Below are 23,230 nucleotides of genomic sequence, written 5' to 3'. Positions count from 1 at the left end.
TCAGAATTGCCATGCAAACCAGACATCTGCCTTACTTACCTCTGAATTACAGCCACATGCCAGTCACCAGCTGTTTCTATACTGATCAGTCCATGCTTTGAGGATAAGGACAACGTAAATGAAATAGCCCAAGAATTAAATATCATTAGTCACTCAAAGAAGGGTGCTAATGCCAAAAGGACTCTTAGCTCTTCTCTAGGAAAGGCAGCTGCATGGCAATGGAAAGGGGCAGAAGAAAGTGCAGAGCTCTTCTTCCCAGTCTCTCAGTAGTGTGACACAAGTGTCTGAAGCTCAGTTTCAGTCTCCTTATTTCTGTATAAAACAGCACATCATGCTTTCTAACAACACCCACCTCCTTTGGCAAGAAAAGGGTTTAAGGATAAACGTTAGGAATGCTGCTTGCTAAGCTCATGAAACTGGTCCTTCAGGGCTATTCTTTACATGTAAAGCAATAAATGGGAAGCTAATCTTAATGAATATATTCTGTGAAATTATTCCTTCCCCTCTAACCATTACCAGCATCAAATCAGCCACTATTTGTTGTTCTGTGCATGGGAAGGTGCAAGCACTGTTAAGTCCTATTAGCCAGTCAGGATTTAAGCAGTGTTAATCTCTTATTAATTCTTCTGTTTTATGGCCAGCCTCTGAAGCTTTTCCCAAAAACTCTCTGGGTCTGTCTCTAGCCCTCAGGAAAACCACTCAGTTTTCCCTGAGTTTCCTCTGTGCTGAAAAGAAGGCACCATTCTGGGAAATCCCTTTTCCCAATGGCTTTTCCCATGGCAGCTGTGCTGCCATGTCTCATTTGACTTTCAAGTGACATCAGATTAGCTGCAATCTCTTTGCAGGCTGCTAATCCAGAGTGCTGCATTACAATGCCTTGATATCCCTCTGAATATGACATTAATTTGACAAGAAGCAGAATAGTGTTTGTTATAAATGAATGCTCCAATTTATTAATTAAAGGAAATTTATTAAATGGTCCAAACATAAATTTAGAGAATAACAATGAAAAGCCACTATCAAAAAAGGTCAGTGCCGAGCCTGGGATGGGCGCTGGGTGAGACACAGGTCTGACCACTGCAGCATAGGGTCCCCCATGTTCACCCCGACTGTTCTGTCCGAGAGATTTTCATACGTTTTTTCTTGCCTCAGGCAACGTCCCTTTCTTCTTTTCTGGGCTGCACCTCTTCATGTGGAGTTCCTTCACTGTGGCAAGTTGAACAGAACCCGTCCGATGTGCTCCTGGAGTTCAGTATTCAGATGTATCTCCCTGATGGTTCTGGTTATCTCACTCTCAGTGCTTACAGAGTGCTCCTCGTGGGCCACGTCCATTCGTTTGCAATTAGGTCCTTTTCTCCCTGCTGCCAGCTGAGGTTTGGAAATACTGGGAAGCAACCTTCCCGTCCCCGGCTGGGGTGGGGAAAAAAACTTACAGGAATATTTCTTACCTGGTTTCTTACCTTATCTTTCTGGTGTTAAAAAAACTTATAGGAATATTTCTTACCTGGTTTCTTACCTTATCTTTCTGGTGTTAAAAAAACTTACAGGAATATTTCTTACCCATATAACATATTTCATAGAGCTATTTCTCACAAGCACGAATTATCTAAAATACACATAACAGTGTTCATAGGTGCTGCAGAGATACTGGCAAAGACATCTCGACCCTCCTGCCTTGAGCCTCATAATCACAGCAGTAACACCCCCAAAGCAATTCCACAGGTCTGCTTGGGCAAAGAGGCACAACTTGAGGCTGTTGCGGCTGTTTTGTGTTGTCCTGTCACCGGCGGCCTGGGAGAAGAGGCCAACTCCCACCTGGCTGCACCATCCTCTCAAGTGGCTTTAGACACCAATAGAGTGCTCCCCTGAGCACCCTTTTCTTCAGGCTAAACAGCCCCATCTCCCTCAACTCCTCCTCAAAAGTCCTCCTCATTCCTCACACACAGGCAGCATCAACCTTGAAAAACAGTACTTTCAGGTGTGTTATTAGTTTGCTGAAATAAAACTCCTGTTGGTATGGACCTGGGACAAGCTGGCTTGGAACCAAGGTGATTTCACTGTCTGGGGGAGCCTCTGCATTCTGGTCAGCTCTGGTGGGCGATGCCAGGCCATGGTAAGTTTTCATGCTGTAGCCATGTGTGCGTGTGTAAGCCAAAAGGGGATAGGGCACAGATAGCCTGGCACTCACTCTACGAAAGAAGGCATCCCCCCCAAAGGGAGACGAGGATCATCCAACAGGATGTCACCTGTCTCTGCTGCCGGGATTACAGTGAGGACCAGTAACCTGCTCAGATCAGGTACATCAGCAGAGCAGCACATCAGTCACTGGCCCCGGCTCTCAGACAGCTTGTTTATTTTAGCAAAGCCTGTATACAGAATGTTCCCGTTGGCAAAGATTTCCTGAGTCTTTGCCCTTTGTTGTCTGTGGTTGTTTCCATTTCATAAAACAACAGTTCCCACCTGTCCCAGCCAGTGATATTTGTTCTTTAAAAGCATCTCCTTTTTCAGCGTTTTGTCTTTGCCTTATCTAACTCGTATGAGCTGGACTGCTCCTGCCCTGCTTTAATCTCTGGTCCACAGAAATCCTAGAGAGACATTTAACAGTGCCAGATAAAGATTCAGCAGAACTCAGCACTCTACTGAAATATTGAACTTTCTGTCACATTTTCAAATGCTTGCTTTTTATGGCTACTGTAACATGAGTATTAGTGAGACATATCTTACGCCTTGAGCCTTGTATACAGCAGATGGAAATAAAGGCTGTTGCCTAAAAAAAACTCCAAGGCAAATCATAGAATCATGGAATGGCTTGGGTTGAAAGGGACCTTACAGATCATCAAGTTCCAATCCCTAAAATGGAGTGGATTGGATTTTTTCTTCTCCTCTTTCCTTAGTTGTTAAGTCACTGCTATCTGCTAAGAGGCATTTGACTACTCAAACTGCTGTTGAAATGAGGGTCAGAACAAGGACACTTGGAGCTGTTAGCTCCCAGCAGCCTTCTTATAGGCATTTTTTAGTTCTTTGGTTTCTGTAGTTCTAAGTTTACAACTGGACACAGTGCTTACAAACAGCAGTCAGAGATCTACCACTCATCATTTGTCTCCCGTATCTCAGAACAGTCCATCACAGAGCCCGTGCAGGCTGTTGTTAGATCCAAGTAAAGATATTTCTGAGTTCATGAGAGACGTCTTTGTGAAAAATCCATATTATATGGCTCTACGCAGATATTTACTACATGTATTATGCTAGGTTGGAAAGTTATGTTGTATTAACATTTTAATAATATAGTAAATGTAGTTTTGTAACTAAAATTAAGCTTTAGTAGTTAAAATAGAAATTAAGATAATCAAGAAATTCTTCGCACAGAGATAACAATTACAGAAACCCATAAATTTTCCAGAGGAGAGGAGTTTATGGTTTTCCTTATCAGCAGAAACGAACTTCTTCAAGCCTGACTTAGACTGGAAGGCGCCTGGGGATTACAGAAAATTTCTTGACAAGTACCAGATGGATTTCTTGTTTTAAATAAAATATATGCATATTCATAAAGTGTTTTGTATATGCAACAGATTACCCTTCTTAAGGAGTAAATTTTCTTTTAACGGGGTCCCCCTTTTCCTGGCTCACTTTTGTCCAGAAAGAGGTACCCAGCCTGGGCTGTAACTCTTTGCTGTTATTGTCTCATTAACTGTCCTAACTCTAATTGTGTAACCTTTATTACTACACTTGTATTATTTTTATAACCATTTTATTTTTTTTAAACTTTTCTAAATTTTTGAAACAAGCGATCAGCATTTATAACAGTCTTTAATCTGTGATTACCAACATTTGGCTGCAGACTGGTCAGCTGGCTTTCCTCAGACTCCTTAGTGAGGCCCAGCAACGGCAGGGACTGCCATCACACAGCGCAATGGGAAAGGTTTTTAAGCCCTAATTTGTGTTTCACATAAGTGTCTCTCATTCCTGTGCTTGCTGCTAATGGACAGCCATTATGTGCCTGGAAATGTCAATTCATTCTGGTTGTCGCAAGTATTAAATTGAATGCTATACGTATGATGTTATATTGATTAGAAGTGTTGCATTAACATTTTAATAGTATGGTAAATGTAGTTTTGAAGTTAAAATAGAAACTATGTATGTGGGTTTTCTTTTAAAGAATAAGATACTCACTTTAAGAGAACAATCCCAAAACACCTAAATCTTCCGAAGAAGAGGAATTGATGGTTCTCTTATCAGCAGAAGTTAATTTCTTCAGGCCTTGCTCAAACTCGAAGACACCGTAGGGATTAGAAGAAGGAGTTGACATATTCCAGACAGAGTTTCTTATTTTAAACAGTATGCATGCATAACCATGAAGTCTGTATGAATATGCAACAGTGTATGGTTTTTAAAGGTTATTCCTTAGTTCACAAAACATGCTTTTCGGGCTTAAGTGCCCGAGAGCATCTGGACATCCATAATTATTTGCTTTTTATTGTCTTGTAATTATCCTAACTCTAAATTTTTATTACTCTAATTGTATTACTATTTTAATAACCATATTATTATTATTATTATTATTATTAAACTTTTAAAATTTTAAAAACCAAGTGATTGGCATTTTTCACACTAAGGCTTTTGTGTGTGTAACAAGGACCCGACCCTGTTACACCAAAACCTGTGGGATGCTTTTCATTGATTTCAAAGGGACATAGCAGCTACTTTACATTCAGCATTCATTTTTATTCAAGCCAGGTAAAAGCTCATTAATTTTGGTAAAAAAAGAATACCAGACTCCTACCTTGCCCCCTTACTGTACCTCACCCCAGTGGTGCAGAGTAAGGTAAAATAAATAGATCTTGTTCACTTATGACAGCATGGAGATTCCAGTGTGGAACACTAAACAGGTATGTGTGACCTTTTGCTTTTATTTATCAGGACATCCTTGGCTCTGGTGGGGCTAGTTTATGAAAGCAGCTTGGCTGTGCTCTCTTTTCTAGAGTAGTCAGTCCCTCACAGGATCAGGCTGTTCAAAAACTGTGAAAATACCTATGATGTGCCTCTCACATGCCTCATTTGGATGTTTCTGTTCTTTGTTTCTATTTATTCTGTCTTTTGAATCTTTTTGTCTTGCATTTGTGCATGTTAACGTCACAGTTTTGTTCAGTGGGGCTCCAATTCTGCAGGTCCTCTCCGAATCATAACTCACATTGTTCAAATGAGAATGGCTTTCTAAGGCAGATCTAATCAGTGTTTCTCTTGGGAACAAAAGCAAATGAGCTTTTCTAAGGCTGGCAATTCAGTCCAATTATTTCACAGATCTTTGTTCATTTAATTCCTCTGAAGTGGAACAATCAGAAGAAACAGGGCAAAGCTACGATGCAAACAGGAAATTATGGTTTCTCAATTTGAAGAAAATGAGATTTTACAACACATTCCTCTATTTATTTATTTATTTATTAAGCCTTACTCTTTTGTCGAGCATCCCAGCAGCGCTTTACTGCAGAGCACAGCGGTCTTGAGAGAACTGTCAGAGTCATGTCAGAGCTCCTCAAAACGGAGCTGTGTAGACAAAGCCACAGGTACTGGAAATAAGCTCAACTCCATTGATTACCTGGGACCTATATCAGTTCAGAGCAACTGAGAACTTGCAGTTTACTGCGGTGAAAGGATGTTTTTTTCACTCCTTGGATAACATCATTGTATAGAATCATAAAATATCCTGAGCTGGAAGGGACCCACAGGGATCACTGAAGTCCAACTGTGCTGGAACTCCAAATTTTCCTTTACTTATTAATTATAATTTCCAGTCACAAACTAACATGGAGGCTTTGCTTAATTGCATACATTGTGGTACAAAATTAATCTCTAGTTTGCATATAAAACTGAAAAATACTTTGTTGAGATTAGACATGGTAATTCATGGCTGTGCTTTAAAGAGGTGTCTATCTAAGACAAATAACTTTAGGCCACTGGGATAAATCATCAGTAGTGCCTTGATGAACATAATCATTTTGATGGATGATATCTTGCAGCTGTCAGCACATTGAACATATTTGTTGTGGTTCTCAGGGGACTGGCTTAATGATTGTACAAATCATTAAGGAAGGAAGAACTAAATTTGGAAAGTAAATTTCATGGAAATTATGGATATGTTGGAAAGAAGCAATATTTGCTCCCTGAATAAGCATGTTTTAATTTATACCTAACAATTCAGAAAATGGAAAAGGAAACCAGAATTTTTTATTCCTGTCATCTGCAATTCCCAGGCAACTGGTTTAGAGGTACTGTGAAGACGTATTACAACTTTAACACACAGTCTTTTCTCCAGAATTTCTTGCAGCAGTACCACTGAATTCAATGACAGAATTTGGACAGTGATGCCATTCTGGATGTGGACATTCATTTTTGTTGATTCAGCCTGATCCCCTTACTGTCCATATCTGGGACCTTCTGGAAGTCTCCACAGCTTTTTCCTGTGTTCCATTCACAGGCTTCCTTCAGGTAGCAACCAGAACATAAAGGCATGATGTACAACCAGACCTTGTCTAAGGAGGAAGCCAGGACCTGCAAGGGGCATGTATCTACATGGAACACCTGGGAAGTGCAACCAGTGCTTGAGACTTTGGAGGGACAGCAGCAGCCTGGCACTTGGTGCACATCTGGCTGGTTAGCTGTGGTCCCAGTGGTTTCAAAATGCTGCCTGGAGAACTCCTGAGGGGTTAACCCAGCAGGAAAGGACATGAAAAAGGATGCTCTTCAAACGCTTTCTGCCTTCTGCTTTTCTGCCTAGGGTTTCTACCTTGATCCTTACAAACCCTGTTACTCTGAAGACTGGTGTGACAGCTATAGGAGACAGACACCTTGAGATTCTGATGGGGTTTTGAGAGTTTTAGCCATGGTCTTTTCCCCTCCTCAGGCCTTTTTGTGGGATGTGGTTCATCTTTCTTGATAAGCACGAAAATAACCCGAGCACTTAGAATGCTTTTCTGATGTCCCGTTGTGTTCAATCTAGCTCAACTGACACGCAGTTAACATTTCAGTTAGGAATGACATGACTTCTGCTGACATTTCCCAGCTGAAGAATAATTTTATGAATCGTACACACCCTTTGTCTCCAGCTCTTCTGAACCCTGTGAAAACCAGAATCAGAACCAAACACATGAAGTCTGGAGGAGTGTGAAAGCCTTGAGGCAGCATCAGCACAGGAAAATGAGGGTCAGCACCCTCAAGGAGGTCAGGGAGCGAGGGGCAGAGGGCTGAAGAAGAAACCTATTCATTGGTACCGCGAGGAGAAGCGCCTCTCATGATGGAGAGGTGTCGGTCCCAGCAGCAGCGCTGGGAGCGGCTCTGGGGTTCCATCCATCCCCTCGGGGCTCCCTTCGGGCAGGACGCGCAGGGACGGCGCCAGAGCCCCGGGAAATCCACTCCCCGACGGCTGCCGAGAGGGACGCGCTTCGAGCTGGCAGCGGCACGTCCCCAGCCGCCCTCCTGAGCGTCCCCGCTGCCTCCGGCCCCTCCGCCGGCGGCGGACGAAGGAGCCGCGGGCCGTGCTGCGCTGGGGAGGGCGGCGGGGAGCCGGCTCTCCCTGCCGGCGCCGAGCTCTCCTGCCGAGCCTCCCGCTCCGCACGGGCTCTCCCGGGCTCTCCCGGGCTCTCCCGGGCTCTCCCGGGCTCTCGGCACGGCCCGCGGCGGCTGATGCGCGCCTGGAGGCGGACGGCGGCAGCCGCACCCTGCCCGGCCCAGGGGCGCTGGGACCGCGGCCCCCGCCCCGGCGAGCAGGGCTGAGAGCCGGCTGGGCTCGGCTCGGCACGGCTCGGGTCGGCTCGGCACAGTACGGCTCGGCACGGCTCGGCTCGGCTCGGCTCGGCTCGGCTCGGCTCGGCTCGGCTCGGCTCGGCACGGTACGGCTCGGCTCGGCTCGGCTCGGCTCGGCTCGGCTCGGCTCGGCTCGGCTCGGCACGGCTCGGCACGGCACGGCTCGGCTCGGCTCGGCTCGGCTCGGCTCGGCTCGGCACGGCTCGGCTCGGCACGGCTCGGCACGGCACGGCTCGGCTCGGCTCGGCTCGGCTCGGCTCGGCTCGGCTCGGCTCGGCACGGCTCGGCTCGGCACGGCTCGGCACGGCACGGCACGGCTCGGCACTGCACGGCTCGGCACGGCACGGCTCGGCACGGCACTGCACGGCACGGCTCGGCTCGGCTCCGCCCCGCCGGGGCACAGCGGCTGCCGCGGGCAGCGGGGCGTGTGCCCGGCCCCGCCGCTTGTCGCGTCGCCGCCCGGGGCTGCGGATCCTCGCTCCGCCGGCGGCCCCGGGCCGGCCCTGCCCTGCCCGCGCCGGGCTCCCGGCTTTCCTCTGCGTGGCACAAAATGTGCCGGGGCGCCGCCGAGCCCCTTTGACGTCTTGATCCTCTCCGAGAACTTAACAGGATCGCAAAGCCCTTCGAGCGGCTTTTCCCGGTGAGCCGGGCTTAGGCGCTCGGGCTGCGGCCGTAATCCGCCCGCGCCAGCGGAGGGGCGGCTCGGCGGGCCCTGCCCTGCCCCGCCGCCCCCGCCGGGCCGGGCGGGCTGCGCTGCCGCGGCTCCCGGCGCGGCCGGAGCGCGTCCGGGCCGGCCGAGGGCAGCGCTGCCCGCAGCGGCGCGCAGGGAGAACGCCCCGCATCCAGGCGGGCGGACCGACGGACGGACGGGCGGACGGGCGGACAGACGAACTCCAGAGTTCGGATGCTGCGGAGGAGAGCGTGGGCAGGTGAGTCTGGAGCAGGAGGCAGTAAGCCTTCTGTCATTCCTGTGAGAGTGGCATCATGTCCTGCATCAGACCTCAATTCCAAGCCTTAGCTCAAGCTCAAAAGCTTGAAATGGAAACGTAAACTTTGTTTATTTCTTTATTTTTAAAGAAAAGAGTTGTTTTGATTAATTGATGCAGAGATCTGTGTACTTAAAATTAAATTGGATTCAGGGCACAAATCTGAGCAGAAGTGGGGCTAAGGGGACTTACTCCACTCTTGTTGACTGACACGTAATTTTACTAGCTTGATCCGTGTGTCTCTTAACTCTTCCGCTGTCTGGTGCCTGTGGTGCAAGCACGAGGCTGTCAAACCCAGTATAAAAAATGCTAGCAAATACTACAAGCAACGAAAGGGAATAATTTTCCAGTGATTCCTGGTGCTTCCCATAAATTGACCTTGGTTCTAGAAATATGACATCTTTTGCAAAAGTCCTGTACTGTAATCCAAGCCATAGTCTGCCTAACAATGTAGGAGATACAGTAATAACTGTAATCAGTGTCTGTCTGTAATGCAAGGTCCCCTCATTTGCCAAGAGGAAAAGTCTAAAAAGATAAGGGAAAATGGCGTGAACATTACTTTAGATCTCTGAAGAAATGATGTTAAGTGTAAATGTTGGTACCTGTTGATCTACCTGCTTTAACTGTATTTTGTTTTCCAGAATCGTAGTTGCTGCATTCAAAGCAAATAGTTAAACAATTGTCGTGTTTAGAATCTGTAATTTTCATTTTTACAACTGAGTAAGACTACACCTGCAGTTTCAGATGTTACAGATTCTGAAATAGCATAGCTGTGTGTCTTCACTCAGCAGAGTCTTTGGTTTTTTCCTTCTGGTATTTTTCATGTTGTTTTCTTTGAGTATGCATGCTAAACCCATCTGATTAGAAAAATACATGTTGCAGATGAAAATGGAACTGTCGGGATGTTGAATCAGCAAGGGCAATCATTGTAAACAAGTGGTGAATGACTTGAGGGAAGAACACATCAGCTTTAAAAAATTATCCATCATCCTTCCACAGCAGCATGTCGCAGCTTTGCCGGTGTGTCCCAGCCTTTGTCATCCAGCTTGCACCCAGGCTCAGTCACTTCGGTTCAGCACGTTGTCCGGCAGCCTTCTCCAATGTTGCCATCTCTTTTCATTAGCATCTCGTAAATCCTCTTCGGTGGGACGGGTCCTTACGGCTTGTGAAACGTGACAGGACTTACCCTCGCGTTTCCCTTCCCCAGCCGAGTGGGATGGCAGCGAGGTTCGCTGAAGCGGGCAGGGAGGGAATGGGAATGGTCACAGCCACGTGTGTGCACGGGCACACGTGCAAACATACGTACTTGTTTTATAGGCACACATTCAGGGCTGCAAACCTGCTGTGCTCGTCCTGCATTCATGCCCCTGCCGTGCTCACTTTTAAGAGTTCCCTCGATACATGAGCGCACTGACAGGAGACATTGGCAGAACCTGTGAATTTTAGGCAGTGGCTGCAGGAGCCTTGCACAGAGCTTATTTGCTGTATAGAAACATGGATACCTGCACCGTGTTAACCCATACTGCCAGCAGAAGCAACGTGATGTGACCTGCTTGTCCAGTCGGCTGTAATTTTTAATTTTCTGTGTTTTAATTTACAGTATTAAATTCAATATCCACAGCTAGTTTCTCCTGAAAAGTTTCCAATCTAAAAAAAAAAGAATTAATCTGCAGAAAATGGTCTGCAGAAAACTTTAGTAAATCTTAGAAAATTGAACTATATTGCTAATAGTTCATAGTTACAGAAGGGAAACTTGGTCCAAATAATTCAGTTTATTTAAATGATTATTTTGGTACTAAAAGGTGCCAGAGACTCAGCCATCAAACAGATCAAAGGTAATCATGTGCATTTCATTGTAAAACTATAAATTATACATACATGAATAATGCAATGCTTTGTGAAGTGCATGCACATCTAAAGTACCTGTGAAAGGTAGAGGATTTGACATCCTTGGTTGGTCCTGAGGCTACTGGGCTATGCATATAAATTATGTGCATTCTCAGGATATGTCAGTGCTCATACACTGTAGAAAATGCAATATGATGTAGCAGAGAGTAATTAATTTTGAGAAGTGGGCTTTTAAAAGAGGCCCCAGAGTTTAAGAATTGTTGATTTAAACTGTAATGAATTCATGAGGGTAAGCTGGAACTGCTGATTGTTTTTTCAACTCCCCCGAGCTTGATCTAATAGCCTTCATACAAAGCTGATTTCCACATGAGTGTACCAGAGTCCCATGTGCAGATGAATTTGCAAACCTCCAAATCACTGAAGCAAAGGTTATGCCTTGTCTTGAAACCATGTGTTTATTTAAAAGTTCCAGCGTCCAGTCTTTGATGTCTGCTTGTTGCCCTTAGTGGTTGCATCACTGGAGCTGCAGCCTGTCACACAGAACACACACAAGATACAAAATGCACAGCTGAGCTACAGCTATTAGCAAGTGATATAACAAGGATCATGTAGGTGGAGGTCAAATCCCAGAATAAATCCCAAAGACTTATCAGGGTTGAACCTGAGAGGCTGTGTGAGGATTTGGAAGATGTCTTAACTAAAATGATGTTAGTGATCCTATGCAGCTTATCGCTACTTCTACAGCAATAAATAAAATACTGAAAGCTTCAAGAACAAAAGCATTTTAAAAATGACACAAACACATAGGATCCCATTATAAAATCATATGTAAAGTCATCTTTTACTTTGTGGTGGTGATACATTTCACCTTGAAAAGCTCTTTTTTGAACTCTCCCCTATTTTCTTTCTGTAGTCCTTTTACTCTAAAAAATAAGCGTTAAGAATACTAAGGGGTGGTATAAATAGCTCGATCTGTCATTGTAATTTGATAAACAACTACATTTACTTTGTATCAGGTGTATTAATTCTTGGTTGGTTAGCAATTTTGAGTTAAGTTAGGTTGGGTTGACATATTCTGCCCCAAAAGGGAACTGCTAGAGTAGCCCAGACACAAACTCTCAGTGCTCTTGAGAGGGAGATTATTAACAGTAATTCTAGGATCCTTCACAGATATTTGACAGGCTGCAGAGCTCACTTTGATGGCTTAGTGGATAGCTATCAACTTCCGAAATTTGTTATAATTTGTAATATTAAAGTGTGTGCCTGTATGTTTGGGTCTTCTTTTCCTGCTGAGAAGGTGCAAAATTTTCTGAAACCCAGGGTACCAAGCAGTTCAGAGGCCTTGCCTGTGTCCAGATTGCAGTGGGTGCTGAAAACAGGTGCTGCTGCTGCCACAGGTGTTCTGGAGTGCTGAAAACCCATGGGAAAGCTATTTGTAGCCCATAATCTACTGGTAGCAGGCTGTGGAAAAAGGAGGAAAATTGGTTTTTTCTCGCTTAATCTGAGGCAGGCTTGAAAAGGTTTCTCATTTTTGAGGTGCAGCTCGATGCAATGTGCTGCAAACAGGTGAATTGACTTGAGAAAGAGGGGAGTTATGGCTGTGAATTGGGTGCCAATCCTTTTGGCCTGGAGCTAGAAGTCCAGTTCTTCTCAATATCCCAGTTTGGTTTCAGTCATCTCACATACGTAGCTTCCTTCTTAGTGCCTTGTTCCTGCTTACCTGCATTTCTGCATTCCTACTTCAGGAAGTCCACTGGATGGCAGAGCTCCTAAAGTTTAGACACTGCAGCCTTTGTAGCTCTAGTTCTAGGTCTTTAATGATGTAGTTCTAAAGAGACAAGTAGAACCTGATTTTCAAAATTAGGAAATACTTACACGAATCTGAAATTTTCATATGTTGCTTGAACTCATATTTGTTGTCAAACAACTGGCTGTTTGACACAAAACCCCATTTGCTATTTAATTCAAAAAGAAGAGGATAAAAGAGCCTGACCATTTACATTTCATGTAGGGAGTGCTATCATTAATGTATGTAATTTATTACATTTTAGTAGGATAACACATCTATCTCGTTTAGCTGTACTTTCAGTCTCAGTGATTTAGGCACTGGAAAGCAATATTCTTGAGTGTGGAATTATTAATCTCTTTCAGGTAAACATATTGGGTAGCAAGGAAGAAAAGACTAGGTGAGAAAGCATGTTAAAATTCTGCTTAAGGCATTGGTAAAGATGCCAGTCTTCCATGAGCTAGGAGGGATTCAAGTTTTATTTTGCTGTGTGACTAGACTGAGGCTCAGAGGACTATGTGTCTGTCTATCTGCATCTCTTGTTAAATGACTCGTGAGCTAAATACCTGTTCTAAGTGCCTAACATGCACTTACCAGACTTGTCAGCCTTTCGGCCATCAAGTTTTACCCTCAGTGTAATTATTAGCATTGAATATTCAGAGCAGAGAGTGTAGTTCCCAGGTAGGAGGTGTCATTTATTAAAGACAGGTGCCAGTGTGGGGTGGGCGCAGTGCCCAGGGGCTGGCAGGGGCTGGGGGGCCGACGTGAGCCGCAGCCCGGGCTGCCTGAGCTGGACACAGACGGCTCCAGCTCATCCCCTGTGGCCAAGATGGTGGCATGTGGCAAGCACATTTCTCTCTCTCTCTGGATTTTTATAAAGGTGCTCAGAGAGAAGTGAAAGAGAAAACAGTTTCTGTTTCTGCTCCTTGTTTTTCTCTTGTGGAATGTGTTTGGAGATTGTTTATCTGGAGCGAATGCCTGGTTGGATCACGGTGGATTGTTTGGGCCTGATGGCCAACCGGATCCACCTGTGTCTGGACTCTGGAGAACAGGGTCACGAGTTGTGGGTGAGTTAGATATGATAGTTAGAGAGAGTAGCATGTAGTTTTTAGTATCCTCTTTTATATAGTATATTATGTATCATAGCATAATTATAATAAAGAAATCATTCAGCCTTCTGAAATAAGTCAGACATCATCATTCTTCCCGTTGGGTTCGCCGACATCTACAACAGTGGCACTTAGGGAAAAAGCACTTAAGAAAAAGTAGGATGCCACAAAAGGCAGTGTGTGGGGACTGAGGGGGAAAGAAAGGGTGAAAACCATCTCTGCAGAAAGCCGGGTCAGAGAAGAAGGCGCAGAGATGGTGTTGTGGGCACTGGAGCAGGATTCCCCTGCAAGTCTTGGAGGGCTCTGTGATGGAGCAGACACCCACTGTGGAGGACCCTTCGATGGAGCCATTCCTGAGGCAGACTGCAGCCAGTGAAGAGCAGCCTGTGCAGGAACAGGTTCTCCTGACAAGAACTGTGGTCCATGGAGGACCTGCGCTGGAGCAGGTTTATCCTGCAGGACTGCAGCCTTTGGAGGGGGCCCACACTGGAGCAGTGTGTGAAGGACTCCCATTTCCCAGTCCTTGTGCTGCTGGGTAGGGTAGAGGAGGTGGAGGAGTTGGGAATGTAGGGGTAAAGTTGAATCTGGGGAAAATGAGTCATAGAGCATTTTGTCTTTTTTCCCCACCATCCAAATCTATTTTAATTTGCATTAAATGGAGTTTTCCCCAGTTTGAGCCCGTTTTGCCTGTGATGACAATTGATCCTCCAATGTCCTTTTTCTTCCTGTTTTCTTTCGTGACCCATGATGAGCTTTCTCATCTTACTTTCTCCCACTGGGCTGCTGAGGACGGGAAGTGCAGTAGCAGCTGTGTGAACATCTGGCAGCCAGCCACGGCCAACCCACCGCTCTACAGTAAAGGTCACGGTTTTAAATATGAAGCTGAGCTCTACTCACTTCTTAAAACTCCCTCCACCAGTGTTTAGGGGCAGCTTTGGGACTGCAGGTCCCAGATGGCTGGAGCTGTCTCTCTGTGGCCCTGCAGAAGGTGTTTGCGGAGCCTCCTGACTCTTCAGGACATTCCTGCTGGTTGACTCCTGTTAAGCTGCTTCTTAGTTAATTCGTTGCCATATTTTGGATCCAATGTTGAAATGTCAATCTCCTCCTTAGACTTTTAAAAACATTTATCATTAGGGTTCTTGTAATTTGTTAGAACTTTATGGGCTTTATGCAGTGCCAAACCATGTTGCTTCAGGAGGCCTCAGCACCTGCACTGTACCCAAATTACCTCACTGTTTATTTCTGTCAGTCCTGTGTTCAGTCCCTCTCTACCACAGCTGAGCACATGTAACACACTTTCATCCACTCTTCCTAGCTCCTTCCAAAATCTATTAATGTATTTTATTGCTTAATAGTAGAGTTGTATTTCTGAGAAAATTTTCTCCCCTCCTTTCCTCCAGTATAGTGCAGAATAAGAGCTCAGACCACACTGAGACCACAAAATTAAACGTGGATTTTGCAGCTGAAATGATTGTAAGGGATCTGAAATGAGCTGAAATTTAACCTACATATTTTTATTTTATAACTTTTTAGTCTTCGCCTTTTAGGGTGAGCAGGCCCCATTGTAATTTCTCTCCCCTTTCCAGGTCTTTAATCATTCTTGCCGTGCTGCTCTCCTGCTTTATCTTTCTGATTAAGAGAAGGACTTGGAGTGTTCCAGATAAGTCTGCACTGTTGTTTCACGGAGCAGTTTCAGTGGGTTTCGTGTCATTAATGTTCCCTTCCTAATGTTTTCAGTTGTTGTGTCAGCAAGCCTGCCCTGCCGTGAGCACGCTCTTTCACTGAGCTGTACCTGTCCTGAGTTCATAAACTGGTTTGGGTTGGAAGGGACCATAAGGACCACATAATTCCAGCTCCTCTTCCACTAGGTCAGGTTGCTCAAAGCCTCGTCCAACCTGGCCTTGGACAATTGCAGGGGTGGGGAATCCACAGCTTCTCTGGGCAACACGGTCCAGTGTTTCAACACCATCATAGTGGAGAATTTCTTCCTAATATTTAATCCAAAACTACCCTTTCAGGTTCCCTTTCTGAGTGCATGTGGTTCATTTGGAAGCATGGAGGGCAGTAGTTTGCATGCTTTCCACCTGTATTCGTGGGTTTCCATATGCCTGTGTTGCACATCACTTAGCATCAAATTGAGAAATTGCTTTAGTTGATGTTGGCCACCTGCACTCCTGAGGTTCCCTGCACTCCTTTTGTTTCTCTTGCCTATGCAGTTTTTTGCCATGCTGAGATCTTACTGTATCTCCACTTCATCTTTCCATCAGCATCATTAACAACAGGTTTTCCTATGGAGCCCTGAGGAATACTGTTATTAACTTCTGCAGTGGTGAAGGTGACTATTTAGTCCTGTTCTTGCTTTCTGTCTTCTCGTTTTTTTTTTAATCCAAAATAGTGTTTGGCTTCATATGCTATTACTTTTTTTTCTTCTTTTTTAGTGGCATAGCTTTTGAAAGTCTGAATAAGGTTTCCTGTATTCAGTGCTCCACTGGCATACTCAAGCCTTTCAGAAGGTTTGGAATATCTAATTCCAATACCTACTACAAGTGTTTAATTCCAGATTAGTAATATCCAATTTCAGCCACTTCAGTTTTAAGTGTAAAGAAATACTGTACTTCATGTTTTTTAACCAAACTTTTGGGAACTGATGCACAAATGCATCTGGGAACCCATGTGCCACACCTACAGCATTTGAAACATAGAAAAGCATTGTTCACTCATCTCCAGTTTCAGAAACAACGTGTCTTTTCAGTGAGGGAATCCATGGTGTTGGTAGCAAATTATCTACATCACCCCAAGACTTCAGAAGGGTTTCATTATCTCATGCTTTTATTGTTTTAACAGTTTTGTTTTTTTTTAATCAGTGTTGCTTACTTTGTTGGAGGTTATAAACCAGGTGACCCTTGTTTTTAAGAACTGCTGCAGGTAGACATCAATCCAGCTGTGAATCACCAGAACTGATAAGTGCAACTGTTAAGTGTCAGAGCTAGTCAAGAGCGTCACTCAGTGCTAAATTAGCTCTGAAATTACAACTTCAGAAAAAAGGTTAATGCTTTGTTGCTTATGAATAATTCTTCCCACTATCAAGATTTTAAAACTCTGAGTTTTGTTTTTGACATAAATTATCTGCACTTTAGAAGTTAATTCTTCAGAGTGAACATTCCAATCTGAGAGTGGGTTGAAAGAATTCGATTTTAAAATATCAGTGTGTAATAAAAATGTCCATTTTTTCCCCAGTAAAACTTCAGTTAATCAGCATAAACAAGGTTCAGTTTAAGGTGAGACACAGACATTGACTGATTTAAACTGAGGCAAAATTAATAATAAAATTTTTGAATATTAAGTGATGCCCAAGGCTGTTTCTAGAGTAATTTAATTATTTCTGGGTGAAAAGAAATGCGCTTTAAAATATATTAAATAATTCTAAAAGCTGTATATTATTTTCTTCAATTGTCTGGGAATTGAGTGGAGGGTAAGTCAGGTATCTGGTTTTCAAGAAAGTGGGTGCATAGTGATGTTCTAACCATGGGTTGTGAGCTTTGCTTCAGGAATAATTCAGGTCACAAAGTTTCTCAAAGATCTGTATTTCATTTGTGTCGAAGGTGGATCTTGTGTGGTCAGTGAGACAGAGGATTACAGGTGAAAAACGGACACGACCTAGTGTGAGGGAGTTGACTGATCCTGAGAGAATTTAGTTCTAGTCATAGTTCAAACAAAAAAGGTTCCTGAATGGAGTTTCTGAACAATTTCCTTTTTTAAAAATTCAAATCTTTCACTGAAAGTCTTTCAGTCCTTAATTTGTAAGACACTTGTCTTGAGTCTTAAAACTCATGTTGTGAGTAGTAGATGTGATATGAATTTGGAAAGGCATTAAAAATCAAATCTGGAAAAGAATTCAGACAAATTTTTTAGAACTTGTAGGAGATGAGCTGCTAAATATCTCAACAGAGACTGTTTTGAAGCATTGTAATAAAACCCCCTAGTGTGTGTGTTTAGTGCAGAGTCTTAAAAATACAGAATTATAACATGGCCTACATTAAACTTAAGGGATAAATGTAATTAATTATCTGCTTGGTTAAAATGGATTTTTGGCATGAAAGTCTTAATCATATAATAGATAAAATTAGCACAGGGGAATCAATGTGAAGTGGAATGGATTGTCCTAGCACATGTATTACCTGGCTTTTTTTGGTTGACTTTCTCAATAAACTTCTTTTAATGAGATTTTAAATGCAATTTCATTATGGATAATAGGTATGACAATGTAGGTAGCCCATAAAGCCCAGAGACTAAAAGAATATGGTGTCATGTAACACTTCTTCTTTGGTCATGGTGAATCATTGCTAGCACTTTTTGTTCTGTCTGCTACAAATAAATCAAGAAACACATGTCATATGTGTGTGTAAATATCACAGACCGTTCTTCAAATGGTTGAAATTGCTTTAATAAAGAACTCTTTTTGAGTACCGAGCACATTCCTTTTGAAGCCTTCATACATAATTTTTTTCCCATTTCAGCTGTCATTTAGATGTTGATATGTAAAGCAAAATGGCAAAAATCAACACTCAGCACTCCTACCCTGGTGTACACAGCCTGTCTGTCAGAACTGCTGATGAAGATATCGAAAGGATTGAAAATGGCTATATCAGGTAATATTTTCCTTTCATCACAGCCAAGAGGACAGATTGCTGCATAGCTTGTGAACTCCTGTAGCTCTGGGAATGGGAGCTAGAATTATGGGAATACTGTGTCATGATATTGTTGGCCCAGTGCACTTTACAGACTTGACAGCATCTATCCAAAGTAGAGAGGAGACAGACACAGAGAAGTTGTCATGGTTTGCACTTTGGGAACCAGGAGCTGTAACACCTCAGGAAAAAAAGCCCATTTTCATATCAGTGGGAATTAACACTAACTCATTAAAGAGAAACCTCTTTCTCAAGTCACCACACAGATAGCACACAGGGTCTGTGCTTCCAACAGGGTATGTAGGATTTGGTGAAGAAAAAGATCCTTTTGTTTTTTTTAAAGCAGCGTCTGCAAATTGCCTTGTTCCTGTGATAGGGAAAATCTGTACTGTATAAAGAGTGTCAACTTTTTTGTACTGGATTTTCACAATGTCTGACTGTACATAGCAGATGTAATAGAGGAAATTTACATTCACCTTTCTCTAGTTTTGGTAAATTGGCTGTTTGAAAGCTGCCACTGGGCTTGCACTTAACAATTGCACAGTACCAGTCATTCCTCTAGACGGGGCAAAGCCTGCTGGGCCTGCAGAAAGATGCCTGATGATCCATAGCATCTCTGAACGCTGGAAAAAATTTTCTGCTTTTGGTTTGTTATGGCCAACCACCTCCTCTATGTGGATCTTGTCAGGCTGTCTCTTGCTGTTCAAATGCACACCCAGACTAGAGCGCCCAGAATCCTGATGGGCTGATGGAATTCCCTGCATTATGGTGATTTTTGGATTGCATGTCCCTAGCAGCTCCTATGGATGCTCTGTTTGAATTGGCCCTTTTTTCTTCTTGCTTTGCTTAACATGATACCTTCTGTCACAAAGATGTACCTACAGCAGTGAAAATAGATCTGATTTGTTCTGCGCAGTAAGGCTTGCCTGCTGTTGTTGCACAACCCCATGGCTTCCTTAGGGAGATTTAAGAGACCTGTCCCTTTCTCTCCATTAAGTGATGTGTTAGAAAAAGTGAAAACACAGATTGAAATGAACCTCTTCCTTTCCTTTTTTTTTAGTGTCCTATTTAGTGGATGTCAGTGATTGGCAGCTCACAGAATGGAATTGCTGGCTGGCATGTGAGAGTGGGGTTATAAAGGTTTAAATGTAGAATTAAATCCCTGCAGTCATCTGCTATTTCAGAGGCAATGACTTTGACAGATAGAGGGGATGAAATATGAATTGCACTTTATCATCATGGTGATGGTCTTGAAGAGGCATTTTTTTAAAGGAAAGTTTGATATTATCAGCATTAATTGCAGGACTTCATAGATGGGTAAGGAGATACAGTCTTGCTCTGTAAGAGATCTCATATGTAAGATTTTTGGATTTTTGAAATGAGTGCTGCTAAATATATACTATATCTTTATAATACCATTAAAAATGTTTTTCTCTCTTTTTTTAATTTTTTTAATTCAGATTTGTTTTAGAATATGTCTGTACCAAAAGATAGAAACCATCCAGGATTTTAGTTTTTTTCTATTTTACATCAAAATACGCAATTATAGATATTGGAGAAAAAGCACATTTTCTAGAGTAACAGCATTTCTTCTTTGCCTTTACCTTCCTCTGGCTTCTATTTGCTGTAGTTCAACAGAGCAATTAAACGCATTACGTAGTTCTTAATAAAATCAGTGGGTGTTAAATTTATGCTTAATGCTAAGGATGTGCTTAAGCACTTTTCTGCTGTGAAATGAGGTGTTACCAAGAAAAAGCGTTCACTGCAACAGTTAACAGAAAGCTGCTACTGATCTTTAAAATGTTCTACTCATTTATGCTGCAGTGATTCATCTGTCCATATTCTTACTCTGGAGTGTGTTATAAAGTTGGTTCATTTTGTTAAAACAAAAATCAAAAAAAAAACCCCCAAAAATAACAAATTAATCTCCATTTTTAAAACCGAGCTTCTGTATAGAAGCAGCTCAAATAGGAGAGGCAGCACATTAACTTATAGACACAGGCTGGATATCTAAAGCTGACAGTAGGATTCGGCTGTGCCCTGGAGACATCTGGATTTCAGTGTCTTCATGTGATCTGTTGCCTACATCCCTGCTGTCCTGAGTGGAGATGTAGTAGTACTGATGGTCAGCAGCACCCAGGGAACTGCTCAGCTTACCCTCAAATTCAGTAACTCTTCAGGCTCCTTTGGCTCTCTTGATTATGAGAGGTATTTAGCTGCCTGAAATAGGCATCTAATGCTATTTGAGATACTATAGAGTATTTGAAGCATTTAGCTAGTGGATGTGAGGAGAGACCTGTGTGCTCTGGAGAAGTCCAATAAAGTATTCTGAAGTGTTACAAATTGTACCAGACTCTATTCTGAAGCAGCTGAATCAAGCCCTGAGATGGCCATTGGCTATAATGGGAATTTAGATACTTCTTAGGTACTGCCATTAACAATATTAGAATTTATTCTAAGATCACACAAAATGTTTATTACTTGGTAAATGGGAATAAAATACTTAAACCAGCCATGGTAGTGCAGTCTAAAGCACTAACTAGTCATGTATCTTATCTTCAACAGGTCTGTAGGCAGTTTCTCTAGGAAATACTAAAAAAGGTGGACAAACTCTACTATTCTCTCAGCATCCAGCTCAAGAGAGTTCTTGGGCTGAATGTGGGCTCTGTGGACCTGTTAATCTGCGATGAATGTCTGTTCCATGAGTTCGTTCATTGTCCCTTAGAAGGATGTTAACTTTGTCAACCACAATATGCTCAGCACTGGCAACATAAACTAGGTTCTAAAATTTTTTCAGTGCTATATGGTGTTTTGTTATTGGAAGAGAAGTAGAAAACAGTTAACAAGATGAGAATCCTGGGACTGTCAGGATCTATTTTAGCATTGTTCTTGGGGCAGAAATAATAAAGTTTTAATTCTTTGTTTGTTAGTTTCTCAGCTGTGAGTGCACATAAAATTGAGATGTTGATTATCCTTTTGTGGGCATTCAGAATGCTGCTGCCAGCTTCTATGAAGGTACTGCAAGTATCATTTTAGTTAGTGTTTTCCTGGCAATACAGATTAACAGACCCATGTGAGAGTTCTTGTTTCCATTACAAAGGGAGGAAAAAGTAATTCTTATTGGACGTAAAAAAGTCTTGTAAAAGTGAGTACTAAAGACTGAAAAACACAGAGAAAACCAAGGAGTACTATAGAAAAATCTGGAGTGAACCTTCATAAAGTCCAGCTTCCAGTGAAATCAATTTCAAAATTCTGTTACTGGAAGACAAGGCTAAAATTTAATCTTTTTTTCCTCAGATGCTAATTTTTAAAGTGCTAATAAGTCATCTTTAGCTTCTGAGCTTGCTGGAATGTATGGCAGAGCCTCCACTGACTTCAGTTCATATTGGATGGCTCCAGAAGAATAGGAGCACAGGCTTAGCAGTAAGGTTATCAAATAGATGCTGTATTACTAGGGACAGGACGCTTTGCTGGACTGTTTCCTGATGCAGTGGTGGAGAGAGCCAGATGGGGGAAAGTCTGGTGAAGGCTGCATGGAATTCCCTAAAAAAAAAAAAAAAAAAAATTGTTTTTGCAGAACCCGTTCACTGCGTGAGGATGCATCTTTGGAACTGCAGGGAGTCATTTCTGTGGAGGGAGGCCATGCACCTGAATCTCAGGCGAGCTCCTTCACTGGCAGGGGAGCAATGGCAAGGTAACATACTAACTAACAGAACTTCCAGTATTAAGTTCAATTTGCTGGAAGAGACTGGTCACCATTTGGAGGCAAAGAAAGAAGAGCCATCACTTTCCAAAGAAAATGGATGGAGTCCAGCTGAAGAATGTCTGTAAGAAGTAACAGAAGTTGCATTTGACCTTGATTCATCATTTACTTATTGCTAATAAAAGTCTTAGAATCTGAGAGAGGCTGAATAAGCCCAAAGAAATTTTTCGAATATAAAAAAATGAATCATTTTTACATAACTGTATCTGAAAATACATTGAATGCAAGGGAAATGTGTGAATTGAGGTCAGACTGTAAAATAAATGGGTAAGTGTTTGGTTCTAGCTGATAGCTGGTGCAGTGTTTGTTTCCTTTCAAATAAAACATATTGATTGTCTCCTTTTGGTAAATGGCTCTGGAAAGGGAGGAGACAGGGAGTCTTTGTGCTTTGAGTGCAAGCATTTCTCTCAGCTTTTAGAATCCAGTTATGTTTATAACGGATTTGGAGCCCTAGTCAGCAAAATTGAAGCCGACCATTGTCTTAGGTTGTTTGTTACTGAGACTTAAATATAAGCTGAACTGGAGCTTCAAAACTTTATTGTGTCTGCTTTGTGTCTGAGACTGCAGGGCTCTGCCTTCAGATACCATTGTTCCATGCAACACAGACCGCAGTCACTTTAAGCACAGTGTACTTCAAAGAGCAAAGAAAAAAATAAGTGTAAAACTAGGGTAATTGAAAGAGAATTGTTCACACTTCATCATTTTGGATAGTGGAGAATAAACTTAGGTTTTTGGTTTGCAGATAATGACACCAGATATAGATGACAAAGTCTGCAAGAAGTTGGGTTTAGATGAGAAAATATTATAGGTGTGTTTTTCGTGTAAACATAACGCACATGAATGTATAAATTCGTACTGAGAGCTTCCTTTTCAATCTTTGTTTATAATTTCTTTACCCTTTTTCAGGATAGATTGAATTACATGTGTGTGTAGCTACAGTTATGTATGCTCTGAACATACAGGGACGTTTGTGATGTAATGTAAACATGAATGCCTAGCAATTTAAATATTAGGGTAACACAACATGACTCTTAAAGGGAAATTCCCAAGGATCTAAGACAACTGCTTCTGGCAGACTTCACTGAGTATCTCACTTTGAGATGTAAAGGCCCCCACTCAGCAAGAATATCCTGTTGCTCCTGCAGTGGGGATACAGTAGAATAGGAACTGATGTGTGAGGTATTTTCCTGATCCACTGCAGAAAGAGATCTACGAGACTGTGGCAAGTTCACACAGTTACTCCATCAAGTTTA

The 23,230-nt window shown here is 42.8% G+C and overlaps 1 protein-coding gene across 3 annotated transcripts in view; it reads left to right on the top strand.

The window, feature by feature from the left end:
- The first annotated feature begins 8,595 nt into the window (after window positions 1–8,595).
- The window catches only part of CNGA3 (cyclic nucleotide gated channel subunit alpha 3), a 28,509-nt gene continuing 13,874 nt past the window's right edge, over window positions 8,596–23,230 (top strand). For all 3 annotated transcript variants that reach the window (XM_068182691.1, XM_068182690.1, XM_068182689.1), the window contains exons 1-3: window positions 8,596–8,726; window positions 18,044–18,175; window positions 21,792–21,908. In XM_068182691.1, the coding sequence (XP_068038792.1) occupies window positions 18,075–18,175; window positions 21,792–21,908 (218 nt within the window). In that variant the 5' untranslated portion in view covers window positions 8,596–8,726; window positions 18,044–18,074. The remainder of the gene's footprint in view (window positions 8,727–18,043; window positions 18,176–21,791; window positions 21,909–23,230) is intronic.

Source organism: Anomalospiza imberbis, chromosome 2 (genome assembly GCF_031753505.1).
Source record: "Anomalospiza imberbis isolate Cuckoo-Finch-1a 21T00152 chromosome 2, ASM3175350v1, whole genome shotgun sequence".
Lineage (NCBI taxonomy): Eukaryota > Metazoa > Chordata > Aves > Passeriformes > Viduidae > Anomalospiza > Anomalospiza imberbis.
This window is presented reverse-complemented; position numbering and strand designations above follow the sequence as displayed.